The sequence below is a fragment of the Pogona vitticeps genome, chromosome 2 (genome assembly GCF_051106095.1).
Source record: "Pogona vitticeps strain Pit_001003342236 chromosome 2, PviZW2.1, whole genome shotgun sequence".
In the NCBI taxonomy this organism is placed as follows: Eukaryota; Metazoa; Chordata; class Lepidosauria; order Squamata; family Agamidae; genus Pogona; species Pogona vitticeps.
The window spans coordinates 239,819,758-239,843,192 of record NC_135784.1 but is presented as its reverse complement, the minus strand read 5'-3'; the positions used below and the strand labels follow the sequence as shown (position 1 = coordinate 239,843,192).

Sequence of the window (23,435 nt, the reverse complement as noted above, 5' to 3'; positions counted from 1 at the left end):
AGACTGGGGTGTGACTGTACTGCAATTTACCCTGCAGTTTGCACTGGAGTTGAAACACTTAAATACATAAATAACTACTGAATGCAAGTAAGCCAAGTCTTTTTTCATGGATACTGCTTACTTTTTGTTGACCTAGCAGGAACTAGTCTTTTTTAATAGCAATTTCATGCACATTGCATTTTTTCAATTTCTGGCATGTGTGATTTGTCCATATTGGTCCAAACAGGCAGCGATGAACATGTCCTAAGTTGATGTTGACAATGAAGCATCTTTTTTAAATAATTTTTTTTGCAAGTGGCATAACGCTGAATTGATATTTATTTATTTATTTATTTATTGTATTTATACCCCGCTTATCTAGTCATTTCGACCACTCTAGGCGGCTACTGCAGCTTCTGAAACTACAGTGCTTCTCAAACATAGCACTAAATTAGAAACGGACAATTTAAAAAATTGTTCAAAAGAGAGACAAGAAATGCTCCATCAGTGGCAATGTTTCTGCTTCACTGCCATACCCTTTAGTGAGGTGCAGAATGTCAGTACAGTGGGAACATGCCCCTCAAATAAGCATCTCTTGCCTCTTTGCTGAATAGATTTTAAAATTATACTTTCAGTGCCATGTCAGATAAGCACTGCAGTTTCATTGTTATATCAATTCAGTGCTGTGTCATATGTAGATATTGTAATACATTATCACCTGAATGTTTGTAAACTACTGTATATCCATAAATATGTCCACTTGCTAAATATGGATTTCTTTAACAAGTCCAAAACAACTTATAAAAAATTGTCTCAACAAATCTACTATGTTTTGCCATTGGAGTACTTTACTATGCATGTATGAAAAAAAATGTCCTACATCACTTTTAGGCAAAATTGTGGTATCTGATTCCGAAGTTACATTCTCTGGTTGTCAGTAAGTTGACAACCAGAGAACGTAACTTCGGAATAAGAAACCACGATTTTGGATGGGTGGAATTGTATATTAAACTCTTCTGGTTAGCCACAATGCGGCTTCTGTCACTAACCTCTGACAGATACATTGGAATTTGCAAAGTTGTGGTATCAGAAAATACCCCATGACTCAATCAATGCAAATTGCTGTTACTGTTTTAAGTCTTAGTGCATAGAGGTTAAAAAGATGAAGAGGATCAAATTAAAGAAACAAGTACTTAGACAAATCTTCAAAAGGTCATAGCTTTACTTGGCTTGGGCCGACTGTTCATACTTCACAAGACTGCTTCCAGAATCACCTGGCACATGGAGCTTTAAGGCAGACACTAGGATGTCTGAATTTATTGAATATAGGACATGCATTGCAATTAGCATTATGATATAATTGTTAAAATTCTTACCAGACCTCAAAATAATCTGTACCACAAGGGTGGGCAATTAATTTCTTATAGGGGGCCACATGAAAAATGTGAAATGTGTTCAGGGACCGAACCAACTTTACTTAATAAAAGATAAGCAACTGATCAACTTTAGACAAAAAGCTATAAATGGTTTTGATGTTCAACTTGTTCAGTGAGAGAAATCCGGTCTGTCTTGGGCTTGAACAAGTGCTTGAACACCGGACTGGAGCGACTACTGGCAGGCCGGACAGGAGCAGCTTGTGGACTGCATGTGGCCCTCGGGCCGCACTTTGCCTAGGTCTGCTGTACCATGATTGTCCACATGTGATGATTCATGTTATCGTTTCTGAAAGGATTGTCAAGGTGGTCATATCACTAAATTGTGGTTTTCTTTGATGGTGATCTGGAGGATGAGCTCAAGGATTTTTTTTTCTGCTAGCTAACATCAACTCTCTACTCCTGAATTCAAACAGAATACTATATATACCTGAAGGGAGCTAAATACCACAAATCTTGAACAATTCACATTAAACTGGAGCTGCATTCAGGCTGATAATTCTTTTTTTTTACCCAATAAGTGCGTAAGACATTTGAGAACAAAGCCTTCTTTTGCTTTTTTCTGCCAGTAGCTCTGCCTTCAACACCCACTCTTATGGCTTGTAAAAAATAAATCATCTTTTGTTGGGTGTTTTTGTGCCAGTTCTTTGAATAGCATGGGTGGTGCCACATAGGTGCCAAACCTACAGAGGTTGAAATTGGTGGCCTGGATAATACAGCAAATGCCATCTGTTTTCGGAGTGACTCCTCTTCTTCTGTGACCGTGTTATATGACGCCACGTTTGATCTTCAGAATAAGCCAAGATATGAGTGGATGCGTCAGCATCTATATATCTGTCCATACACACACTCCATTCTTTTCATACCTGTTGGATGATGCTAATTGCCACATCATCACAACATTGCACAATGCTGCAGAACTGGCCTCAGTGAAGGGGGAGCTGTATGCCTTATCAAGTCACTTTTTTGAACTGAAGAATCTGCCTTACAGGACAGTTGGCTCTTAAAGACTGTAGTTCTGACTCATCCAGCCCAAGGAGCCCGAATATTTTAGAAGTTGCCTCTGCTTCAAGTAAGACCCATCCTGGAGGAAAACAATCTTTCTCAGTACAAGTTACTGAATTAGGTGTTCCTATGGTCACACTCATTTTCTGCAGAGCTTAGAAAAAAAATCCATTTTGGACTATCGCCTGCCCGTGCAATTGTGGGAACTCCAGCCCAAAAATTTAACATTCCCAGGCTCTGTGAAAAGCTGAATTTAAGTTGTGCTTTTACTCCTGGAAAATCAGAGTTGGACTTTTCCCTACAAGAACAAAACATTCTGTTGCTTCCATGCTCACAACATGGGTTGTTTTCAGTGCAGAAAGTAACCACATTTTCAGCCTAAATGATTCTATTGCTCCCTGCCTTATGTCCTTGGGATATTGATTCATTTTCCTTTTTCTATGAGATGTGAGGTCTGGGGCACATCATTGCAACTTGGTCTGATTTAGTGTCACTATTCTTAGCAAAGTTGTAGAATTGGAAACATTTATTTTGTACTTAGCTTCAGTCACTAGTGTTACGCAGCTCTGTAGATTTATAAGCACAGTGGCTGGACCCAAAGAAAAAGGTGGTGGCCACATGAACTCTGGCTGCAGGTATGCGGGGGAGGGAGGGGGAAGGATGATGGGAGGCTAATTGCCAGATTTGGCAGCCTCCCATTGACTGGTCACAGCATTTAAAAGTGTGCCTCAAGGCAGGTGGACAGGAGTAATGCGGTTTTCACTCTGGTCTGCCTCCCCTGCTTAAAAATGAGAGCTCATATTGGATCAGAGTGTGTGAGGAATTTGAGTGTTGCTTAAACAATAACAAAAAAAACCCCCTTCATCTGATTAACAAATAACAATGGTTTGGTCAGAAACCTACAGAGTAGATTGGCTTCAAGTCTCCCTCAGAAGACCACCCCTTATTAGTTAATTTACCTCAACTTGCTCAATACTGTACATTCACTCAGAGGCCTGTTAATAAGAAAGAATAAAATGATGTTTACTTACAGTTCTTCACAGATTTAAAAACAAACATATTGTGTCAAAATGTTAACTTGTTACATCACTGAGCTTAACTGGTCAACTAGCTTCATTACTGACTGACTGGTGACATAGCTGACAGAACACATCACTCTAACTGTCCACGTCTGACAGACTCCATTGCTAACATTGGGAAAAAAACACCCAAGTGAACCCTAACTGAAAAAAGGCAGAAAAAAAAAGAATCTGAGATAGATAGGAAACAATTAACTGCTACTGCAGTCACACTGGCCGTAAGAGCTGCATTCTAGCATTATTTAAATTGATGTAAAAGTTGCCAAGCAAATGTCACACATGTAAAATCAATTTATTTGGCTATGAAAATGAGTTTTTTTCACTTGGCATGGCAGGATTTTTTTAAAAAAATTACTTGATCCCCCAATCAAATTCATTTTGTGCATGTAAATGTTCCTGTTGATTTTCATAAGTGCCTCAAGAAGCGGCGAGGAGTCTGTAGTTGCAATCCTGGGCATAAGGGGGAAGCCAGACCCTGCAAGCACAGTCAAGGTGGGAAAGGATCTGAAAGCTGCTTATCATATGAAAATGGGGAATCCCTCCCTCCAGCAATCACAGCACCTGGAGGCTCAATCCCATAAAATGTTCAGGATTATATCCACCTAGTCTAAAAGCAAAGAGCTCTTAATTGAGCATCTGAAGATGCAGGGAGCCCCTGCCTCTCCCTTTGCAAAGCCACACTTGGTATCTTCCAAGGCATCAGTCAGGGAGTGTGACTGGGTTCTTTTTCTAAGAGGGATGGACCCTTCTTTTCAGCAGGAAAAATGGACAGAGATGAAGATAACAGTATAAACATGGTTTCTTTATTTCTTTTCACTTCTTGGTTGTTAACATAAGACGGATCCAAACAACTCAACTCAGGTAGTAACTTATAACTCTTAACATGTGTCGCATTCGAACTCCCTCCAGGATTTATTTCTTCGTCATCCCATGTGGACCTTGTTTGGGTTTGGGCCATGTCGGGAAGCTCAAAGCTGCACAGATTGTCCCACAACAGGGGTGTTTCACCAAGTTCCCCTTTCAGTATGGTAGGTAGCTGGTGGTACCAATGTAGGTCACCTTCTTCCCTATGTCCTGTGATCGTGGTACCGCTATCATACTCCATCCCACTTTAGACTTTATCTTCTCCCTCTCTACTGAACTAGGGGGGTTGGGCAACAAACCCCAACCGGTTCTGAGGTTCGGGAACTCATGGACCAGCTCGATCGTTCCATACCTTTGTAACTCTTCTGTCTGAATGCCCTTGTCTTCTCTCTCAACATCACCTTCTCCCCCCTTTTCCTCCTCACCCTCATCTTTTATAGTCTCATCTCATCAATTCTAGCTCCTCCCCTTTTCTTACTTGTCTGCTCTCTGCTAGGAGTATCTCCACCGCCTTATTCCTCCCAGTTTCTCCTCCTTCCAACTTTATCAACTCTCCCACCATGCAACCAGTTGTTATCTCCTGTCTGCTCTCATTGGAGGATGGGACACTATGCTACTCTCCTTCACAGGAAGCCATGAGGTAGATGCCCTCAAATGGGCTAATTCCTTCCTGTTTTTTGTGCTTAAATTCTGTGTGTTGTCTTGTGCAGGCTTCCTTATTTTTTAATTTTCCTCTCAAGGACGATATCCACAGTCTGATAGAACAGTGAAATTTGCCACCAGGGGAAAGCAGTCCCTCATCCTAAGCAAAGTGAAGAAACTCCCAATACAGTAAATTTTACTTTGGGAAGACGGAGGGAGTGTGTTTCTCCTTTTCTCTCTCTGCTGGTTCCTGAATTTCCACTGTCATATAAGATTAATAATATCCCTTTTGGAAATACAGTGGTGCCTCACTTGATGACATTGATCTGTTCCAGCAAAATCGCTGTAGAGTGAAATCGTTGTCAAGTGGGGGAAAAAAACCACTGAAACGCATTAAAAACTGGTTAATGCGTTCCAATGGGCTAAATACCTAATCGTCCAGTGAAGATCCTCCATATGGCGGCCATTTTCCGGTGCCTGTACAGTGAAATTAAGTCCTGAAAACAACGAGGAGCCATTTTGCACAGCGGGTGGCCATTTTGAAACCCAACTATCAGCTGTTTTCTGATCATCATAAAGCGAAAAATTGGTTCCCAAAGCAGGGAACCGATCATCGTAAAGCAAATTTTTCCCATTACAACATCGCAAAAACCTCATCGTCAAGCAGATTCGTCTTTAACAAGGTAATCATTAAGTGGGACACCACTGAAAATCAAAATCAAAAACTAGCCAGCTACTGTGAGGGCGGGTGCGTGCAAAACAAAGCTAACTCAGAAATGAATCAGATGAAATGACCAGGTTGTCCACAGCCTGAGTAAACTGACATACACTGCAGCTCTGTGCCAGCCAAAGATTCTCAAAGGAGTCATATGTAGTTTGCAGTATTCCAATAGCCCAGAGGCTCCTCAGCCAGTGTGTGGCTTACTAGCCTTCCCTCCCCCTCTTCCCTGTTTGCTGATGGTTATGTACAGCACATTGGTCTGCAGGATGTTAAGGTCTTCCAGGTGGGTATGACAGGAGTATGGTGGCTATAATGTAGGGGTCTCATACTCAAACTGGGCCGCATCAGATTTTCCGCCAAGTGGAGCAAGAGCCGGAGGAAGCCGCCCGGGAGTTTCCTTAGCCCGGCTGGGGGTCTGAGGAGGAGGAGGGGGTGCGAGAGCCCTCGTCGCCAGCCATGACCCCCTCCGACTCCTTCTTCACCACCACCAGCAGCATCAGCACGATGAAGAAGCGGAGAAGGGAGGGAGCACCGGCGACTGCCTAGCTGTGGGGAGGAGGGCACGACATAATTTTTTTTAAAAAACCTCACAGAATTCAACTTGCCAAAGGAGAAAAGCCCCCACCAGTACCTGTGAAATTAAATAGAATGGGGTGGTGGCCCCCACAGGTGCACGCGCATGCATGCCTGCACACATACACACATGGCAGTCTACCAACCTTCCTCTGAGGCCCCCCCCTCAAAAAAAGGTGCACTCAGCAGCAGCAGCTACCCCCACCATGACAGAGGAGCAAACTTTGTGAGGTGAGCCCAGGCAGCCTCCAGAGCCAAGGTGGCTGAAGCAGGGCAAGGAGGAGGAGGAGGCACTGCTGGGCGCTGAGGTGACTGCTGGCCAGGCTGGTGCTGGGGGTGCTGAGAGAGAAAGAGAGCCAGAGAGCTGCTTCTCTGGAAGAGGCGGTGGCAGCTGCTTGCTGTTGGTGGCTTGGAGGAGTTCTTCGAGGACAGGCCGGGAGCGAGCTCCGCTCTCAGGCATCGCTCGGTGGTGGCTCGGGCGCTTGGGGAAAAGGGCTGGGAGCTTGCTGGCTGTCTCCCAAGACAGCGCCTCTTGCACCCTCCATCCGGAACTGCAGCCTGCCAGCCGGCAGACAAGCGGGCTGGCTGGCAGGCTGTATTTCCAGATGGAGGGTGCAAGAGGTGCTTGGGAGACAGGTGGCAAGTGAGGTGAGGCTTTTTTTGACTCTTGACAGCAGAGGACACTTGGCGCTTCGGGTGGGGGGAGGCAAGGCAGGGCCCACAAACTATTGTCCACCAGGCTGCAAATGGCCTACGGGCTGTGTGTTTGAGACCCCTGCTATAATGGGTTATTTCATTCCTTTTCTGACTTTCTGTCACAACTTTGTTGGTAGTTGGGGAACTGGCAGTGCTGGGGTGGCAGGCATGAACCTGTCACCTTTGTAGAGGGATCCTCTTAAGGAAACCTGGGCATGTGGCATGGTCAGGCCTAGCTCAGGAGCTGAAGGACCACCTCTTACCTGGTGGCAGGGAGACACAGAGTAACATTTGCTCAGCTTGTCTCCAAGGGCTTATCATCCCTAGTGCTGATCCCCAGAATACCACTGATGGGCAACAGTGGCATTGGGAGGTGCCTGGGTCTCTCAATGCACCTGATCCATAAAGGTGTGCCCTTTTCTTCCAAAAAGTGGGCTGGCAATACTTGTTGCTATTATAAAGTGAGATGGGCCCACTCAGCCTTAAGCCAACAATCAGACATCTATGTTGAAAAAGGACTAAATCACCAATTGTTCAAGTTCACAGTTTCTACATCAACACCAGATTGCTCGGCATAGTTTGGAGGCCAGACTCTATACAAATTTATTTTAACAATGTTTTATTAATATTCTTTTCAAACATAAGTTCTGGAATGTTACCCAATTTGAATCATATGGCTTAGAATGGCACAGTGGAAGTATACTGAATTTATATCTGCTGAACAAAGATTCAAATTCTGCTTAGCCATGATGTCTTTCACATATTGCTATCAGTGCCCAGGGACCTGATAGGATTTAATAGGGCAATTAATAGAAAAATAACAAGCATTAGACCAGGTTATGACTTTAATGCGTCAATGAGTTTTAGAAGTTGAGTACAACTCATTATTGAAATCCCACTGTTTATTAGAAAAGTAAAATAGAATACAATGTATACGAGTACACCCAGTATGGTGTAGTGAATAGAAACAGAGGAGCACCCGGGAGACCTTGATTTAAACCCCAGTCATCCGTGGAAACTCAAATGTGTGTGTCTGGAAGGAGGGGGGGGGGACTGGTAAAATCACTCCTTAAATATCTTAATTACAGTACACTAAAAGCCCTATTAGGATTGCTATATTTCCAACGTAATGGCACATAATGCTAACACATGTGTAGTGTGTGTTAAAATATGTTTATCATAAGCATATTAAACTAGGTGGAAAAGACAGTACTTTCTCCACTTATTCTTAGTGATTCCCAACCTCACAAAACCAGTGTTACAACTAAAGGCCACTTCCCTGATTATTTTATTTTATTTATTTTATTTATTTTATTTATATCCCGCCTATCTAATCAACCAAGATTACTCTAGGCGGCTTACAACAATAAACAACAACAATACGGTTAAATAAATCATACAAAGGAAAAATTACGACAAGATGAGAGGAAGCTAAGGAAGAAAAAGGAAGGGTGATCAGGAATTAATAAACGGGAAAGCCTGCCGGTACATCAAAGTTTTTAGTTGTTTTTTAAAAATACCCAGGTGATTCTCAGGTGATCTATTACAAGGACATTGTCCAACAAGCGGAAAGGTCAGACTGTTTAATTTATGGACACCACCCACAGGAGCTTGTAGAAGTCTAGACTAGAGCCAACAGTTTGTGATAAATTAACCTCTTGTATGACAGAAAGAACACGGAGATACTTTCATTTTTTCCCTTTATTTAGCAATAAACTAGGCAAGAATCCAAATGTAGCTAAGCACACAGAGGTCGCAAATTTTATTCCTAATATATTCAACTAAAGGATATTAGATACAGCAGCATAGAAAAACTTCAAGTGTGAGAATTAGTCAAGGCAGCTCCTTGGGCGTAACATGTTTGTTCTTATTGAAAAGGAAAATTTCATCTAAAATACAGATCTATTTTTCATGCAAAAGAGGAGCACAATTTGAACATTTGCTAAGCTAGGCAGTTAAAATCCACCTAGCTTACTACAGATGCTTACTTAAAAGCAAGTCCCACTGTGCTTGTGAGCTTTAATTAGCATGCATATTATGACAGAATTGCAACCTTAGTCAAGCAAGGGCATTTGCACCTTTAAAGGGATTTTCCAGGAATGGGTGTACAGGAAGCACTGAAGTAATTATTTGTGTCCAAGGTAAAAGAAATAAGATTCTCCATTCAACCATTTACACTCAGAGAAAGAGAAAAATATGAATGAAGGAGTGAGATCTGTAAGAATTCTAAAGGGGTAACTATTGTTTGGGGTGCAACTCTTATGGGCTAAAATCCAGTAGTAAGTTGCACCTGAATCAACAGAACATAGAGGAGCTGGCTCATCAAATTCCTACTGGATTTCAGCCAATATGCCATAAGCTTTTGTGGTTTTATGTTCTGTGCTGTCAAATTGGGACCAATTTATAGTGACTTTGATGGAGTTTTCAAGGCAAATTAGATATTTAAGGACTAGTTTTACCAGTTCCATGCTTCCGGTGAGCTTCTATGACTGAGCAAGGATTTGAACCCAGGCCTCCCAAGTCTGTCAAATACACCACACTGGGTATTTTGTGGGCTATGTGTGGTATTATCAGATGCCTCTGAAATACACAGTAGTCAACTAACTATGCTGTAAACGTGTTTAATCTTAAAAATGCCTCAGTGCTCTCATTTTTAATAGAAATTCTAGCTTGCAATGTTTGTAAGAATGGGCAACATATGACCCTATGGCTACTATCCTGTGACCACACCTCCCATAAGTCTTCAGCGCAAACTCTACAAAGAAGTAATCTAGCCATGTTAGTCTTTCAAGAGCAGCAATCTTTTGTCTTTCCACCCCTCCCCTTTTCCGTCCTTCTTTATTTTTCACCACATGCCGAGGCAGACTGATTTATTTCAGTAAGAGCTTGCATGGATCAAAATCCATTTCTTCAGATGCCAGGCGCGTCCTTGCGTCTGAAGAAAGGGACTGAGGTCCACGGAGGCTCACACCGAATTAAATCCATCAGTCTCCAGAGGGCTGGCACATTTGCCCCTTTCCCCCCTGTTCCTCCCCCCCTTTATTTTCGCCATCCACTGACTTCTGAGGACTAAAGCTGATGGGAGGGAATGTCCAGTGAGGGGATGATCTGTTTTGCTTAGCCCCGAGCTTTAGCCTCTCCTCGTAAACTTATTTTCGGAGCCAACACCCCCCACCCCACCCACTCAACTAGCCATGATAGCCTGCGAGCCCTAGAAATGCAAGTAAGGCTTCCAGGGGGGTAGCTCAGTGCACCAGGCCTCACGTTCGACTCGACCCGAGGTCGGTTTTCAGCACAGGCCGCGGAAGGTTTTTCTCGGGAGTAAGCCTCCCGGCGGAGGAAGCGCGCCCAGCGCAGCAGCCTAGAAGGGGGCCAGGCAGCAGCTCCTACGAAAGGCCGCTGTCGCTGCTGAGCCTGCCGACGGTACGGGACCAAGTCCCTGGTGGCACCGCTTGCAGGCGCAAGCCCCCCGGGCGTCCATGCGAGAGCAAGCCGGCGTCTTTGCCGCCCCCGGGCCGCCTTTTCCTCCCTCCGGTGCCCTCCCCTTCGCAGTAGTAGTAGTCGTCGTGGTCAGAAGGGCTCGGCCCGGGCCGTCGAGGTGGAGCTCGACCTGCTCCCACGGCTGAGGCGAGGCTTTCTGCCCGCCCTCCTGCCGTTCGCCTCTCTCTCTCTCTGTCTCTCTCTCTGGTGAGGCGTTCCCGGAGCGGGCAGGACCGCGTCCCGAGCAGGTGACTTCCAAGCTGCCCCGCCAGTTTTGGAAAGGGGCGGGAGGGGCAAACGCGGCGGCGGCGGCACGAAACTCCGGCAGGACTTTCCTTGGCTCCGAGGGAGGAGCAGGGAAGGGGCGGCGGCGGGAGCGGCCCGGGGAGGTTGGCCCGGCGGTGCCACTCAGGCGGCCGGGTGCACCTTTCTTCCTTTCCCTCAGCCGGACCTGGCGAGCCGCCGCGACCTCCCTGGAGCCCCCCCCCCGATCTCTCTCCCTCTCTCGGCCGCCCGTTGTCGCACAGGCGGCTCCCGCTGGGGATGGACTCCCCCGAGCCCGGGCCGGTAGACCTGGACGAGGCGTCGCGGCTCCGCTCGCTCTTCGTGGCTTGCGACGTGAACGGCTCGGGCCGGATCGAGCGCGACGATTTCGGCGCCTTGTGTGCCGAGCTGCGGCTCTCGCCCGCGGAGGCCGAGGCGATCTTCCAGCGCCTGGACACCGACCGGGACGGCGCCATCACTTTCCAGGAGTTCGCGCGCGGTTTCCGCGGGGCCAGCCCGCTCCAGAAGCGGTTTCCGTCTCCTCAGCGGCGGCCGTGGCGGTGGCGGCGGCGGCGGCGGGGGGCCGAGCGCGAAGAGGAGGCGTCGCTTGAAGAGCCGGAGGCCGAGATGGACGTGGCGGACGCTGCCGGCGCGGTGCCTGAGGCCGCGCCGTCGGGGACACCCGCGGTGGAACCGGGCCGGGCTTGGAGGGAGTTTGAGGCTCGGCTCGGCGAGGAGGCCGGCTACATCCCCAGGTGAGGCCCCCCCTCCGTCATCTTTCCCGTAGAGGGAGAGAGAAAAGCGGGCTTGTGAAAAATGCCACAGCTGGGACCCAGTTCCCGAAACTGGCTTCCGGTTGAAATCCTGGAACAGGATCTGATCGTGATGCAAATGTATCCGAACATGTGCAGAGTACAGCTGCCTCTTCCCCACTTTAAAAGCCCGTGGTAGGGAAAGGATTCAACCCAATGTTTTTCATAGGTACACCTGTTGAATTTCTACCCGCACTTCCCATATGGAACAAGACAGCCACCATAGCCCCTGAGATCAGGCATTTTTGTCACCCTCTTCAGATCTATCTGTTTGTATTTTTCATTGCTACATACTTGTTACATTTTTGTTCCTTGTTTCCTCCAAGGAGCTGAAGTAGGCAGTCATGGATTCTCCCCCCCCCCCCTCTTCTTTTTTTAATCCTCACAACAGCTCTGGGGAGAGATAACTTCACACCCTTTGTAGGCTTCACAGCCAAAGGAGGCATTTGAAGTGTGGTGCTAGCCTTGTGGGGCTAGCCTGGCCCAACCACTAGTTTTTGGGCCACTGATGCTGCCTCTGAAGTCAAGAAGCAGAGCTTCTGCATGTCTGGGAATGAGTCAGTGCCCATGTTCACCGTCTCATGTACTTGATGCACACCAAGAACACACAGTCACACGGGCATTGCTTTATGCTTTTCCGGGCTCTTCTCTCCCCTGCAACCGGTATAGCATTTGTAACCCACTCCAGCAGGCATTCTGTTCCTGTATAACACCATCCTGCTATCCAAGTCTAATTGGACTGTCCTTAGATTTCTCATAATGACAGCAACTACTTAATAGTTATTTTTATGGATCAGTGCATGCTATCATGCCTCTCATACTGCAAGCCTGCAAGGTGCCACGTCGCTTCTGGTTTTAGTCCCTCTTTCTTTGTTTTTGTTTTTGAAGACAAACAGGACTGCTCTTCTCAGATTTCAGTTGTTGTCTTAGTACTTTAGAATAGTCTTTTCCTCTGCACCTTCACTGTGGAAGTGATCCCCCCCCCAAAGCTTTTGAGTTTAATCAGTGTACACAAGACATTCTGAATTAGTGTTTCTTGCCCCTACCCTTCCTTCCCCATTCTTGATAAAGACTGGATATTTGGGAAAAAGAAAAATGAACAAAAACAAATGCAAGTTTATGATAATTTTGGGGAGCCAGATTTTTAAATGTCTGACTCGCCTGTATTGTTGACCCACCATATCTTTCAGATGTTAAACAGTCAAAAGGTTTCAGCTCATTTTTGTTCACATTTTAAAACTGTATCTAAATTGGTTTGTATCCAGCCCCGGACAGTTACGAACACCTGCTTCGTTTCAGCTTTGACTGTCATCCTAAGCACACTTGCCTGTTAGAAGCAGTACAAGCTTGTACACTGTGTATTCAAATTCACTCCATAAAGCTCAGTGAGGCTCCAGCCAATGGAGTAAATATAGAACCAGAGCTTCAGTTCCACCAAACTCTGGTATATTTTTTTTCAGATATGTAGCATTGGGATGTTAGTTTATTAATGTGTTGCTTTGGTGGTTCTCAGCTTTTGGCCCTCCAGATATTTTGGACTTAAACTCCCTGAATTGACCATGTTGCTTTAGGGAGTTAAAGTTCAAACCATCTGGAAGAATGAGTTTGAGAACTCCTGTATTATATCAAGATTGGGAAGCTTGATGTTGTTGTTGGGGGGCCACTTTCCTTAAAGCTTTGGTCTGATGGAGTGGAACCCAAAGTGGACTGCCCAGCCCCGTTCTTCTTTGTGGCCTCTGTGAATGCACACAATTGGGTTGTTCTGCGCCTGCGCTGAACCTCTCAGATGTTTCTAGAGCTTAAAGACACATTATTAGTGGGATGTTCCCCCGCGGAGCACATGCTCCACCCATCACTGATCCTCTCAGTTCCTTTTTTCCCCACCGAATTGGCTAGACCTGTTTCAGAGACTAGAGTGATCTATTGAATTAATACTTCCCACTGAATCATCGTTCATTTGCTTCAAATTCCTTTCAATCATCTTTCTTTATTAGACGTTTTCCCAGTGAGTTTATTTCAGTTTTTTCTCTGCTTGTGTTTTGCCAATCCCCCCAACCGTTTCCCCCTCCTATTTTCCCCGCTCTTTTATGGCCCCTCCTGGGCCAAATGGTGTGTTCTATGTGCAGATAAAATCCCACTCACCAACGGCCACAACCGTTGCCTTTTCTGTCTTGGAGAACAACATCCTACACACTCCTGCTCTAAGTGTAAAAGGCTAACTAAACCAGCACTAAAACTGTGTTTACAAAGATTGAGGCCTTACCTCTGGGAAAAATCTCTGAACCCTCCTCTGGTCACTATGGAGTCTGCACCGATCTCCAGACCCTTGACCAGATTGCCAAAATCGACCCATGCTTGTTTCCAGCCCCACGACTCCTTCTCCCCATCACAAGGAGAAGTCAAAGTCCGCTTCGAAATCGAAATAGGTGTCGATGTCACAGCCCTCAACGTACTCCTAGATGGATTGTCCAAACGATCTCATTGGTGTATGATTTAACAGACAAAACACCTCCTGAACATTTAAAGGCCCATTCTACCAGAGCGCTGTCAACATCTATTGCCTTCCAGCATGGGATTGAACTCCCTCACATCTGCCGTGCAGCGACATGGTCTACTCCTTCGACCATTGTCAGACATTACCATCTCGATGTCAGGGCACGGCTTAAGCCTATGGGCTTAAAAACTGATCTTATGCGAAGATCCTCCATAGGGGCAGCCATTTTCGGTGCCTCTAAAGCGAGGCAAAACAGTGGGCGGCCATTTTGTTTTTCCGGTGGCCATTTTGGAGCCACCAATCAGCTGTTTAAAAAGGGTCGCTTTGCCATGATCGCTTCCCCGCGATCATCGCAAAGCGATTTTTCCCCATAGGGGCCATCGCTAAGCGATCACTCTGGTGATGGCCAAAACCCCATCGCTAAGCGATTTCATCACTCAACGGAGCGATCGCTAAGCGAGGCACCACTGTATATAGTTTGTGAAGAGCTTTGGAGTCCACATCAAAGACCATAGGTTACCCTCTACTCTATTAAAAGCTCCAAAGAAACTTTCTTTTGGAAGGAAAGAAAATTTGGACAATGTATAGTAAATTATTTTTAATCTTCTTGCATATCTTCTACAGTTGATCATTTAAAATGCATTCTATTGAGTGAATTATTTTTAGTTAGGAATAAGAGGAAGGACTGCTTCATGTTACTTCAACATCATGTTTGTAGCAGTAGCTCTTCAGCTGTATCTTTTTTGGAAGGTGTATATGCTAGAGATACAATACGTTTGGATGCAGACAGTCAACCCTTGACCTGGGAGGGGACTCCTCTGTGAAACTCCAGAGCAGGTCTGGGAAGCCTATGTCCCTCCTGATATTGTTGGACTTCAGGTACTACTAGGCCTTTCCACCATGGTCCGTGGTGTGAGACAATGAGAATTGTCAACATCTGGATGCTCAGAATTTCTCTACTTCTGCTTTAGAAAATGTGTGCCAGTTAGTGAAGAGGCTTATCAAATAGATGGGCCGATAGTCTGATGTGATATGAGACAGTTTCCTGTGTACATAAATTCCACAAGTGGGGCAGTTTCTGAAAGTGGAATCAATTTAGCTGCCTTGGCTAATGGTCAGCTGTCTTTCTTATGAAATCAGGCTTTCTGATTGCAGGAGGCTTGTCATCATTCCTCAGAATCCTTTTTTATGGGGAAACTTCCTTACTGCGTTTTGCTGGGGCAAACATAGAATGAGAGGCTAGATTTTACTGTCTCGTCTTTTCAGTAGAATGCTTCCTTATTAGGAAACAAAATTAAGGCATCGGATTTTCAGGCAGAAATGGACATTATAGTTGACTTCCAATGAAGTGTGGGGGAAGGATTATTGGGTTGCTGCACTGCTTATAACGACCTGTGTTAATTAACTGGCTTTGTCCATGTCAGCAAATTTTGTCAAGTTTTCCTAACTACAACAGCCCAGGTCCATTTCTCTTCATTAGCAATTACTTTTTATAATCAGCTCCCCCCCCCCCCCCCAGTTTTAGAACCACTTACATGAAATGGGAGAGTGCAGATTGGTTGTTGTGGGTTTTTCAGGCTTTTTGGCCGTGTTCTGAAGGTTGTTCTTCCTAACATTTCGCCAGTCTCTGTGGCCGGGCATCTGTCAGAGGACAGCACTCTGTGCAATACATAGTGCAGATTATCTACCAGGAGGACACTGAAATGTCCAGTGGGGGATATTGAAATGGACATTGAAATGGATTGAAGAAGCCTGAAGTCTAAAAAGCCAGTTTGCTATCATTATTCAAGGTGGTAATCACATGTTCTGTAAACAGCACCCATAAACTAGTCTTTTCTAGCTTAGTGCCTCCAGAGATCTGGTACTACAACTTCCAAATGGCTCCACTTAAGAGGGCTGTATAGCAAACCTCTCAACCCTGCCACTGCCCAAACGTGTCCCACCAGGCACATGTGGCATGGCTAGGTTCATCAGGGATGGTGAGAGGCATAGTCTAAAGCTCCAGGCTTGGGTTGCGGATGGGGCTACCATAATCTGCTTTGTTTTCATGCAGGTGGCCTGAGGACACAAAGAGTGAATTGATGCAGAACAATTTATGTTGTTTAAAAGTTGAAGGTGATTGAATTGTTTTATCTGGTACAGTTTAAAAAAAAACTGTAGTTGCTTGTTGGCTTTTAGTTCTGTAGTCCAGTTGTCTCCTTGCAGAGTTAAGAGTCTAGTATGTTATTATTTGCCTTTCTCTTTATATCTGCAGAAGCAGGAAGGCTAGACATTTTGAAGAGAAAAGTTGAATATTGAGGGAAGAAGGTGAAAGACCCTTAAGAGGCTCAGATCCCTCTTTGTCTGCAGGCAGTATCAGGCCACTTCTGCCTTTCTCTTTCTGAATGCATCTTTTGATCCTCAAGTCTGCTGTGGTAGGTAAAATAACAGAATTTAGGAGGCTAAAAGTGCTAACTGTGAAGTAAGCCTATTTGAATGCTATAGGGTTTGATTGATAGCAAATAATGTAAAAACTTCTAGGAAAGATATAATAGCGAATTGTTTGCTTAACCTTCCTTATAAAGCCCAGCTCTTTCCTAAGACTTAAAGTAGTTTTACAAATCTCTTGGGTCCAAATAATAAATGATATATAATCAGCTTTATTAAAAATCTACTTTAAGGGAAGAGCAACTTCAGAAGGGAGCAGCCTTCACAAGGTGTGGGTGTGTGATCAACATTTCCTTCTGCTTGCTGTTTTTTTGTGTCCCTAATAATAAGGTGCTGCTCTATCCTGGTTATGATTCCAGGTGAGGACCTATCCCTGCAGACTCAGTCCCATGTGTTGTAACAGTGGCAAGTTCGTCTAGGGGTTATTGCCAACTTTGGATGTTAATGTTGGGTATACTTAGGCCCTGTAAAGTATGCAGTACTGGCAACATTGGTTTCACGACAAATTTAAATACAGAAATCTACATGGATAGCTAGCTATGTGTGGTTTGTATGGCTGCTGTTTGGATTTTACTATGTATTGCATATCGTTTCCCCAAACTCAGTTGCCTTTTCTTCTGTTTTGGTACTAAAGCTCTTTGTAGCCTGTATTATTGATAACATGAAGTTGCAAGAACAGTTTGATTTAGATTTCTGTAGCCCAGACTTCTTCAACCCAATACCCTCCTCATCTTTTTGGCTACAGTTCCCACCACCTCTGCTGTTTAGTTAAGACGGTTTGGGATTATTTCACAAACAAAATTAACTTGGCAAGTTAATGAAATAGCTTGGACTTCCTGTAAACCTGGAAATACTGTTTTCTTGGATTTTCTGATGCTCATCCTTTAGAGAAGTGGTCGTTTCTCCATAGTTGAATTTTGTTGGGATGGTGATTGCAATGGAAAATACATATCAGATTAACTGGTGGGACCTGGCATGGTGCTTTAAGACTGCTTGTAGGTGGTGGAATGAAGTGCATGCAGTGCAAGTATGTGTAAGCATGTGTCTCCCTTATCTTGGTGTCATGGATACAGTGTTTATCGTAGCACTTTGAATGCAGTCCAACTACTTCGTCACAACTGGGTGGCAGAGCAAATTGCAGTTGCTTTGTTTGGCATAAGTACATAGACGTGGTTTGAATCTCCCAAATGGCAGTTCTTGTGCACTGCTTGAGGTGGAATGATTGTCAAAGATGAAATGGTGATGCTGACTAAATAAGACAAAACACGGTCCATCGTACAAGCCAGCACAGTCCATGTTCAGCTTTATAAATATATTTTGTATTTCAGCAGTTGTTTGAATGAATTTTTATTTTATTTTATGATGTTGATTCATCTTCTGATGTTTGCAGATATGTGGATGTATGTTACCCCTTTTTAGCTGACATTCTGTGTAGCAAATGGATATGGGAGAGCAGAGCTAAGAAATGAACACATGCCCAAGATCCTTATACTAGAGCCTGAAAACTTTATGACATGGGATCCCCACCTAGAGGTCGTGACAAGGGGGTCATGAAGGATTTTCTGAGGGATTTCACAGTTATTTATAGTTGCAGTTATTTTTATATTTATTATATTAAATAGGGTATACATAGTGCTGTTTTATTTTAACCCTCTTGGCTCACAGATAAATTTAATATGAACTGTCATGGCAGGCAATCGAGAGTTCTTAGTTATTTCTGTACTCCTTTGCACAGATTTTCCTTTTATACATGCACATAATTCCTATTCCTTCTGAAAGAAGTGTTCTTGCTTGTTTCTCTCTGCTCTTTGGAGGACAATCTTCTTTGGAGGACAATTGTGTGAGCTCTTTGGGACCAAACATTTGTTGTTTAGTCATTAAGTTGTGTCCAACTCTTCATGACCTCAGAGCACGCCAAGCCCTCCTGTCTTCCATTGCCTCCCGAGTTTGGTCAAATTCATGTTGGTAGCTTCAGTGATATTGTCCAGCCATCTTGTCCTCTGTCATCCCCTTCTCCTCTTGCCTTCACACTTTCCCAACATTAGGGTCTTTTCCAGGGAGTCTTCTCTTCTCATGAGATGGCCAAAGTATTGGAACCTCAGCTTCAGTATCTGTCCTTCCAGTGAGCACACAGGGTTGATTTCCTTCAGAATGGATACATTTGTATTGGATAATAATGGATACCTAACAGATACTGAAAGGGACGTGGTGATGTTGTGGGTTAAACCGCAGAAGCCTTTGTCCTGCAAGATCAGAAGACCAGCAGTGATAAGATCGAATCAACGGAACGGAGTGAGCTCCCGTCGTGTGTCCCAGCTCCTGCCAACCTAGCAGTTCAAAAGCATGTAAAATGCGAGTAGATAAATGGGTACCACCTTGGTGGAAAGGTAATGGCATTCCGTGTCTAGTCACGCTGGCCACGTGACCACGGAAACTGTCTTCAGACAAACGCTGGCTCTATGGCTTGGAAACGGGGATGAGCACCATGCCCTAGAGTCGGACACAACTGGACTAAATGTCAAGAGGAACCTTTACCTTAACAGATACTGAGAGATATAAAGTTGGTTAGGAAAATAGGTAGAGAAGGTGGTAATGATATAGCAAGAGAAAAGAAGTATGTACTGAGAGGACTATTGATGATTTGCTTATGTATAATGTGTATCTGAGAAACTTCTGTTATTATTCAATCTGCTTCACTTCAATGAATAAGTTCTCTTTATGTTCACAAGTCAAGTGTTTGGACAAACATCATTTATATTGTGGATTGAGATAATCCACTGATGGCAGTGAGAAGAAAATGTGATGGGGGCCTTTGTGAAGGAAAGACAAGCAGGGGCCACAAGGGCAAACACTACAATTGGTAGACCAAACATTAGCCCTACTCAAAGAGGCCTGAATGAGGTGAGTGCACAGGGTAGGTCAGGAAAGCTGGTGCCAGAGATGGAGGCAGGATTGAAAAATTGTTGCTGCTTTCTCCCTTACTGATTCTCTTGCTCTTCTGGGTGCAGTGATGGTGTGGTGAAGGGAGAGGGGACCTGGGCAGGGAGATGCCTCTGGGCCCCATCTGAGCCATGGAGGAGGAAGGCAAGGGAGGCAAAAAAAAAAAGGTGAGGGAGGGGAACCATGGGGGCATGAGGTCTGTGGGAGAGGTGTTTATTTGGGCTTGAGGGGTATAAATCGAAGAACTGCAGAGCTGGAAGGTTTCCTATGGAACTTTGAGTCCAGCCACTGTCGAGGAGGTACAGTAGGGTAATGGAGCTCCCAACCTTTGACTTCACAGCTAGAAATCTAAACCATCGAGCTATCTTGCAGGGGGAGGGGCTCTTCACTGAGGTGGGGATTTTTTTAGGGGAGGAAACATGAAGGGAGGATTGTTTCCACACACACCACAAAATTAAACTCAAAGTATATTGACATTTTTCTTCTTCTCAAATTTTATTTGGTAGAGGCAGGTTTACAGTTCCCCTCGCTAATTATGTATTAATATTAATATAGTAAGTTAGAATTATATTCTGAAAAAAAGTTTTTAAAATGTTTACCTCATTAAAATGCCTTTTTGTGCAAACGTGGTGGTGGGGTCACAAGTTACTTTGCTGTTATCTAATGGGGTGCGACTCAAAAAAGGCTGGGAAGCTGTTTTACGATGTTCATCTGCAACTCTTCAAAGTGCACATCCAGGTTGACCTCTAGTCATGCTAGCTGAGGAATTCTGAGGGTTTTAATATTAAAAAAGCATCTTTCCCAAGCTCTGATTTTAACATTTCTTTGTTCTCAGAATGACTGTGGACAGGAGGGCTTGCTAGCTTCTCTTTTAAATTCTAAATCTCTAGCAGGCCTGTTGTATTAAGCATTCAAGTGAGCACCCCTGCTGTCATTCAACATCATAAAAGAACCCATCCCCTGCTTGTGACTGCTGGTGCCCCTCTGAGGGGGTTGTGTTGCTTGGCTTGTCTGTGGTTTGATTTTTTTTTTCATGTCTCACACCTGACTGGTGCTGCATAAATGTAGGCCACTGGAGTCTGGTGAATCTTTCTCTTGACAGCTGTAATTGAGCCAGTGAGGGAATTATGAAATCATACTGTGATTTGGAGATCAAATAACTTGAACAAACTCCTTTAATTACCTCTATATGTTTATGACAGAAGCAGCTCTTCCAAGCAGAGTGAAGCAGGGACAGACCAAAAAGCACAGCTGAGGAAAGCAATAGCTTCCAACCTTCCTGTATTCAGGTTTCTTGTTTGCTTAATCTTTTGAAGCTGAAACACCTCCAAGAACAGATACTGTGACGTGCTCAAGAGCAGAACAAAAGGTAGCCTTGTCAAAATAAAGTACAGAAGCTGACTTCTAGGACTTCCTGAGGACATGGGTTGAATGAAGAGCAGGGAGATCTATTTATTAGCTAGGCACTGCAAGAGCAGGAAGCTGAGTTGTGTTGTAAATACAGAATGGCTAACATGGCTTGCACAGTAGAGAAACAAACTCCTGACCGCTAGCTCCACACCAGGGCGCTCCAGCTCACTGAACTTGTAGGAGAAGAGTCAACCTATGTGGTCTTGAGCAAGTTACGTGATCCCAAGAGAAGTATAGTGCATTTCTATGTACTGTAGACTTAGAAAACCCTGAAAAGTGTCACTGAAATCAACCTGACAGGACATCATAATCCTAATCTGCAATTGCTCCTTTTTGTTTCCATCAAATGCATATTTTATGCCTGACATAGGCAGTTTTGACCTCTACCTTATTAATGCAAAATCTGTTTTGTACAAAATCCATAATCTCCTCTGGAGGAGAAACTTGAAACTTCATCAGACCAGGAAGTGACTTAAACTGTCAAATACGTAGCAGGTGGGAGATTATAGGGAAGTCTGCTTTTTTAACCAATTCCAAATGTCACCATGATCTAATTTCATTTTTAGGCTATGAGTCTCTATTTCAAACCTCAGCTTAGTGTCAAATTCACCTTATGCAAGCCATTGCACTGTATATCGGAGCTTCAGTTTCATATCTGTACTAATTAGACATGATTGTTGTGCATAAAAATGCCTATTTTCTTGGTTTGTTATGAGATTCTGTGAATTTTATTCCAAAAAGGTAACATTTCTAAGATCTGGATAAGACTGCCTTCCATTTGAAAGCCAGTGTAATGCTAGAGCCAGTGTTCAAGAAGAGATGTTACAAACCAAACCAAAACAGAAGAGCAAAACACCCTGCCAACTCTTATTGCTTTACTACTAGTGTATGGATGTTCAGTGTCTCTTAAAGGGCCAGTTAAGAAGTTAATATCTCCAGTAATCTACTGTGCATGGAGGGATGTGGGACCAAGAAATGGCATATATCTACCTATGTGTGAAGAAGGCTACTTGTACAAATAGTTCCTTTTGTGTGTGTGTGTGTGTGTGTGTGTGTGTAGTTATTCCAAACACTGAAACATGCCAGGAAGCCATGCAATGCAGACACAAACACAAGACTAAACTTTTCAACAATCCCACAGAGATGCTGTCTTCTCAAATGTGGATCCCAAGTCAGATCCAAGGTTACAAAGTGAACCTGTGATCCTGTGACATAGGTTTTCTTTTGCAACCCCCCTTACAGCCTCCAGATCTGCTTGAGACGTTCCACCATATTACTGGAATAATTTTAGCCGTAATGAGCGTGGACAGAGGGGCATTCCACCTGCTCCTTTGGTGGCTAGAAAGATACGATAGTGGTCACCTTCACTCAGGCAGCACTTTTAGAAGACCAGTCCATTTTAGCCATGCAGTCAAGGCTCATTCTCACACTCATTATTGAGTGTAACACATGGTACCATTTTTCAGTCATGATTTTTTTGGTGTCTTGATAAGACACAGATCATTATAAGTGAATAGAGGTCTAATGTCAGAAATGACATAGATGGGAGAACACTTCAGCCTCCCAGGGCACTTTGCTGCCAAGCCACAGGTTGCATCTAAAACAAAGGAACATTAAAGTGAAACTACAGCTGTTAAATTGCTAGATTAAAAGGTATCGAAATGTTTGAGTCTCTAGATATACAGCCTTTGTTTGGGCTTGAATAGAAACAATGACTTTGTCTCTAGTTACTGGTGTCAATTAATGTAGCATAGCTAGTTTGTTTTTGATGTTGCCATTTAGTACTGTTGTGAATTGTTGATGGGCTTATTTTACTTACATCTGTGAAGGGAACCCTGGCCAATCCATTGATGTGATTGGCTGGGTGGTGTATGTAGTCAGCCTATCCTGGAGCCTGAAGGAGGAGAGGGCAAGAGGGCTGGAGGAATAAAAGAGAGAGGAGCCTGGAGGTTTTGAGGGAGGAAAAGGGGGGAAAATATAAGGGTTATGATGAAAAGGGGAAATATAGAGTTGACCAAGGGTTAAAGCTTGGGAGAAAGATAAGGAACTTGTGGGTGTAAATTCTCTTAATTGGATGTTGCAATAGAAGAAAAACTCAAGCTCAAATTTGTTCCCATTCTAATGTTCCTATGTAATTAAAAGTTGTAATTTTCACTCTTTAGCCACTGGATCTGGTATGGTTAATTGCTGGTGTCAAACATGCTACTGGAAAGATGTTTTAAAAGGAGTCAAAACTGGGTTGGGTCTGGTTGCAACTGCTGAATAGAGATGGGCACAATCCGGGTTGTCAGATTATACTGGGTCATCATACTGGCACCACAGGTGCCGCACATTTTGTCCCACATCTCCCCTCAGATGGATTCTCCCACTCACCAGCCAGTATGAGCTCCATTCCTCCTCCTCTTTAGTCATTTCACCAGAGAGGAGCGCGGTCCTTCCTTCTCTGCCTTCTCCAGCAACTGCCTATTCAGACAAGGAGGCAGGGCAGGGATTGCTGCAGTAGGGATAGCCTTTGAGTGGGCAGCTGCTGGAGGAGGTGGAGAAGTGAAGTCCATGCTCCTACTGCAAGTGGTGAAATGGCTGAAGAGGAGGAGGGGCGAAGCATGTACCAGCGGG

The 23,435-nt window shown here is 44.4% G+C and overlaps 1 protein-coding gene across 1 annotated transcript in view; it reads left to right on the top strand.

The window, feature by feature from the left end:
- Positions 1-10,951: 10,951 nt before the first annotated feature.
- Positions 10,952-23,435, top strand: part of RASEF (RAS and EF-hand domain containing) — a 53,834-nt gene continuing 41,350 nt past the window's right edge. Inside the window, exon 1 of the mRNA XM_072992252.2 lies at positions 10,952-11,491. Within this exon, the coding sequence (XP_072848353.2) occupies positions 11,016-11,491 (476 nt within the window). The 5' untranslated portion in view covers positions 10,952-11,015. The remainder of the gene's footprint in view (positions 11,492-23,435) is intronic.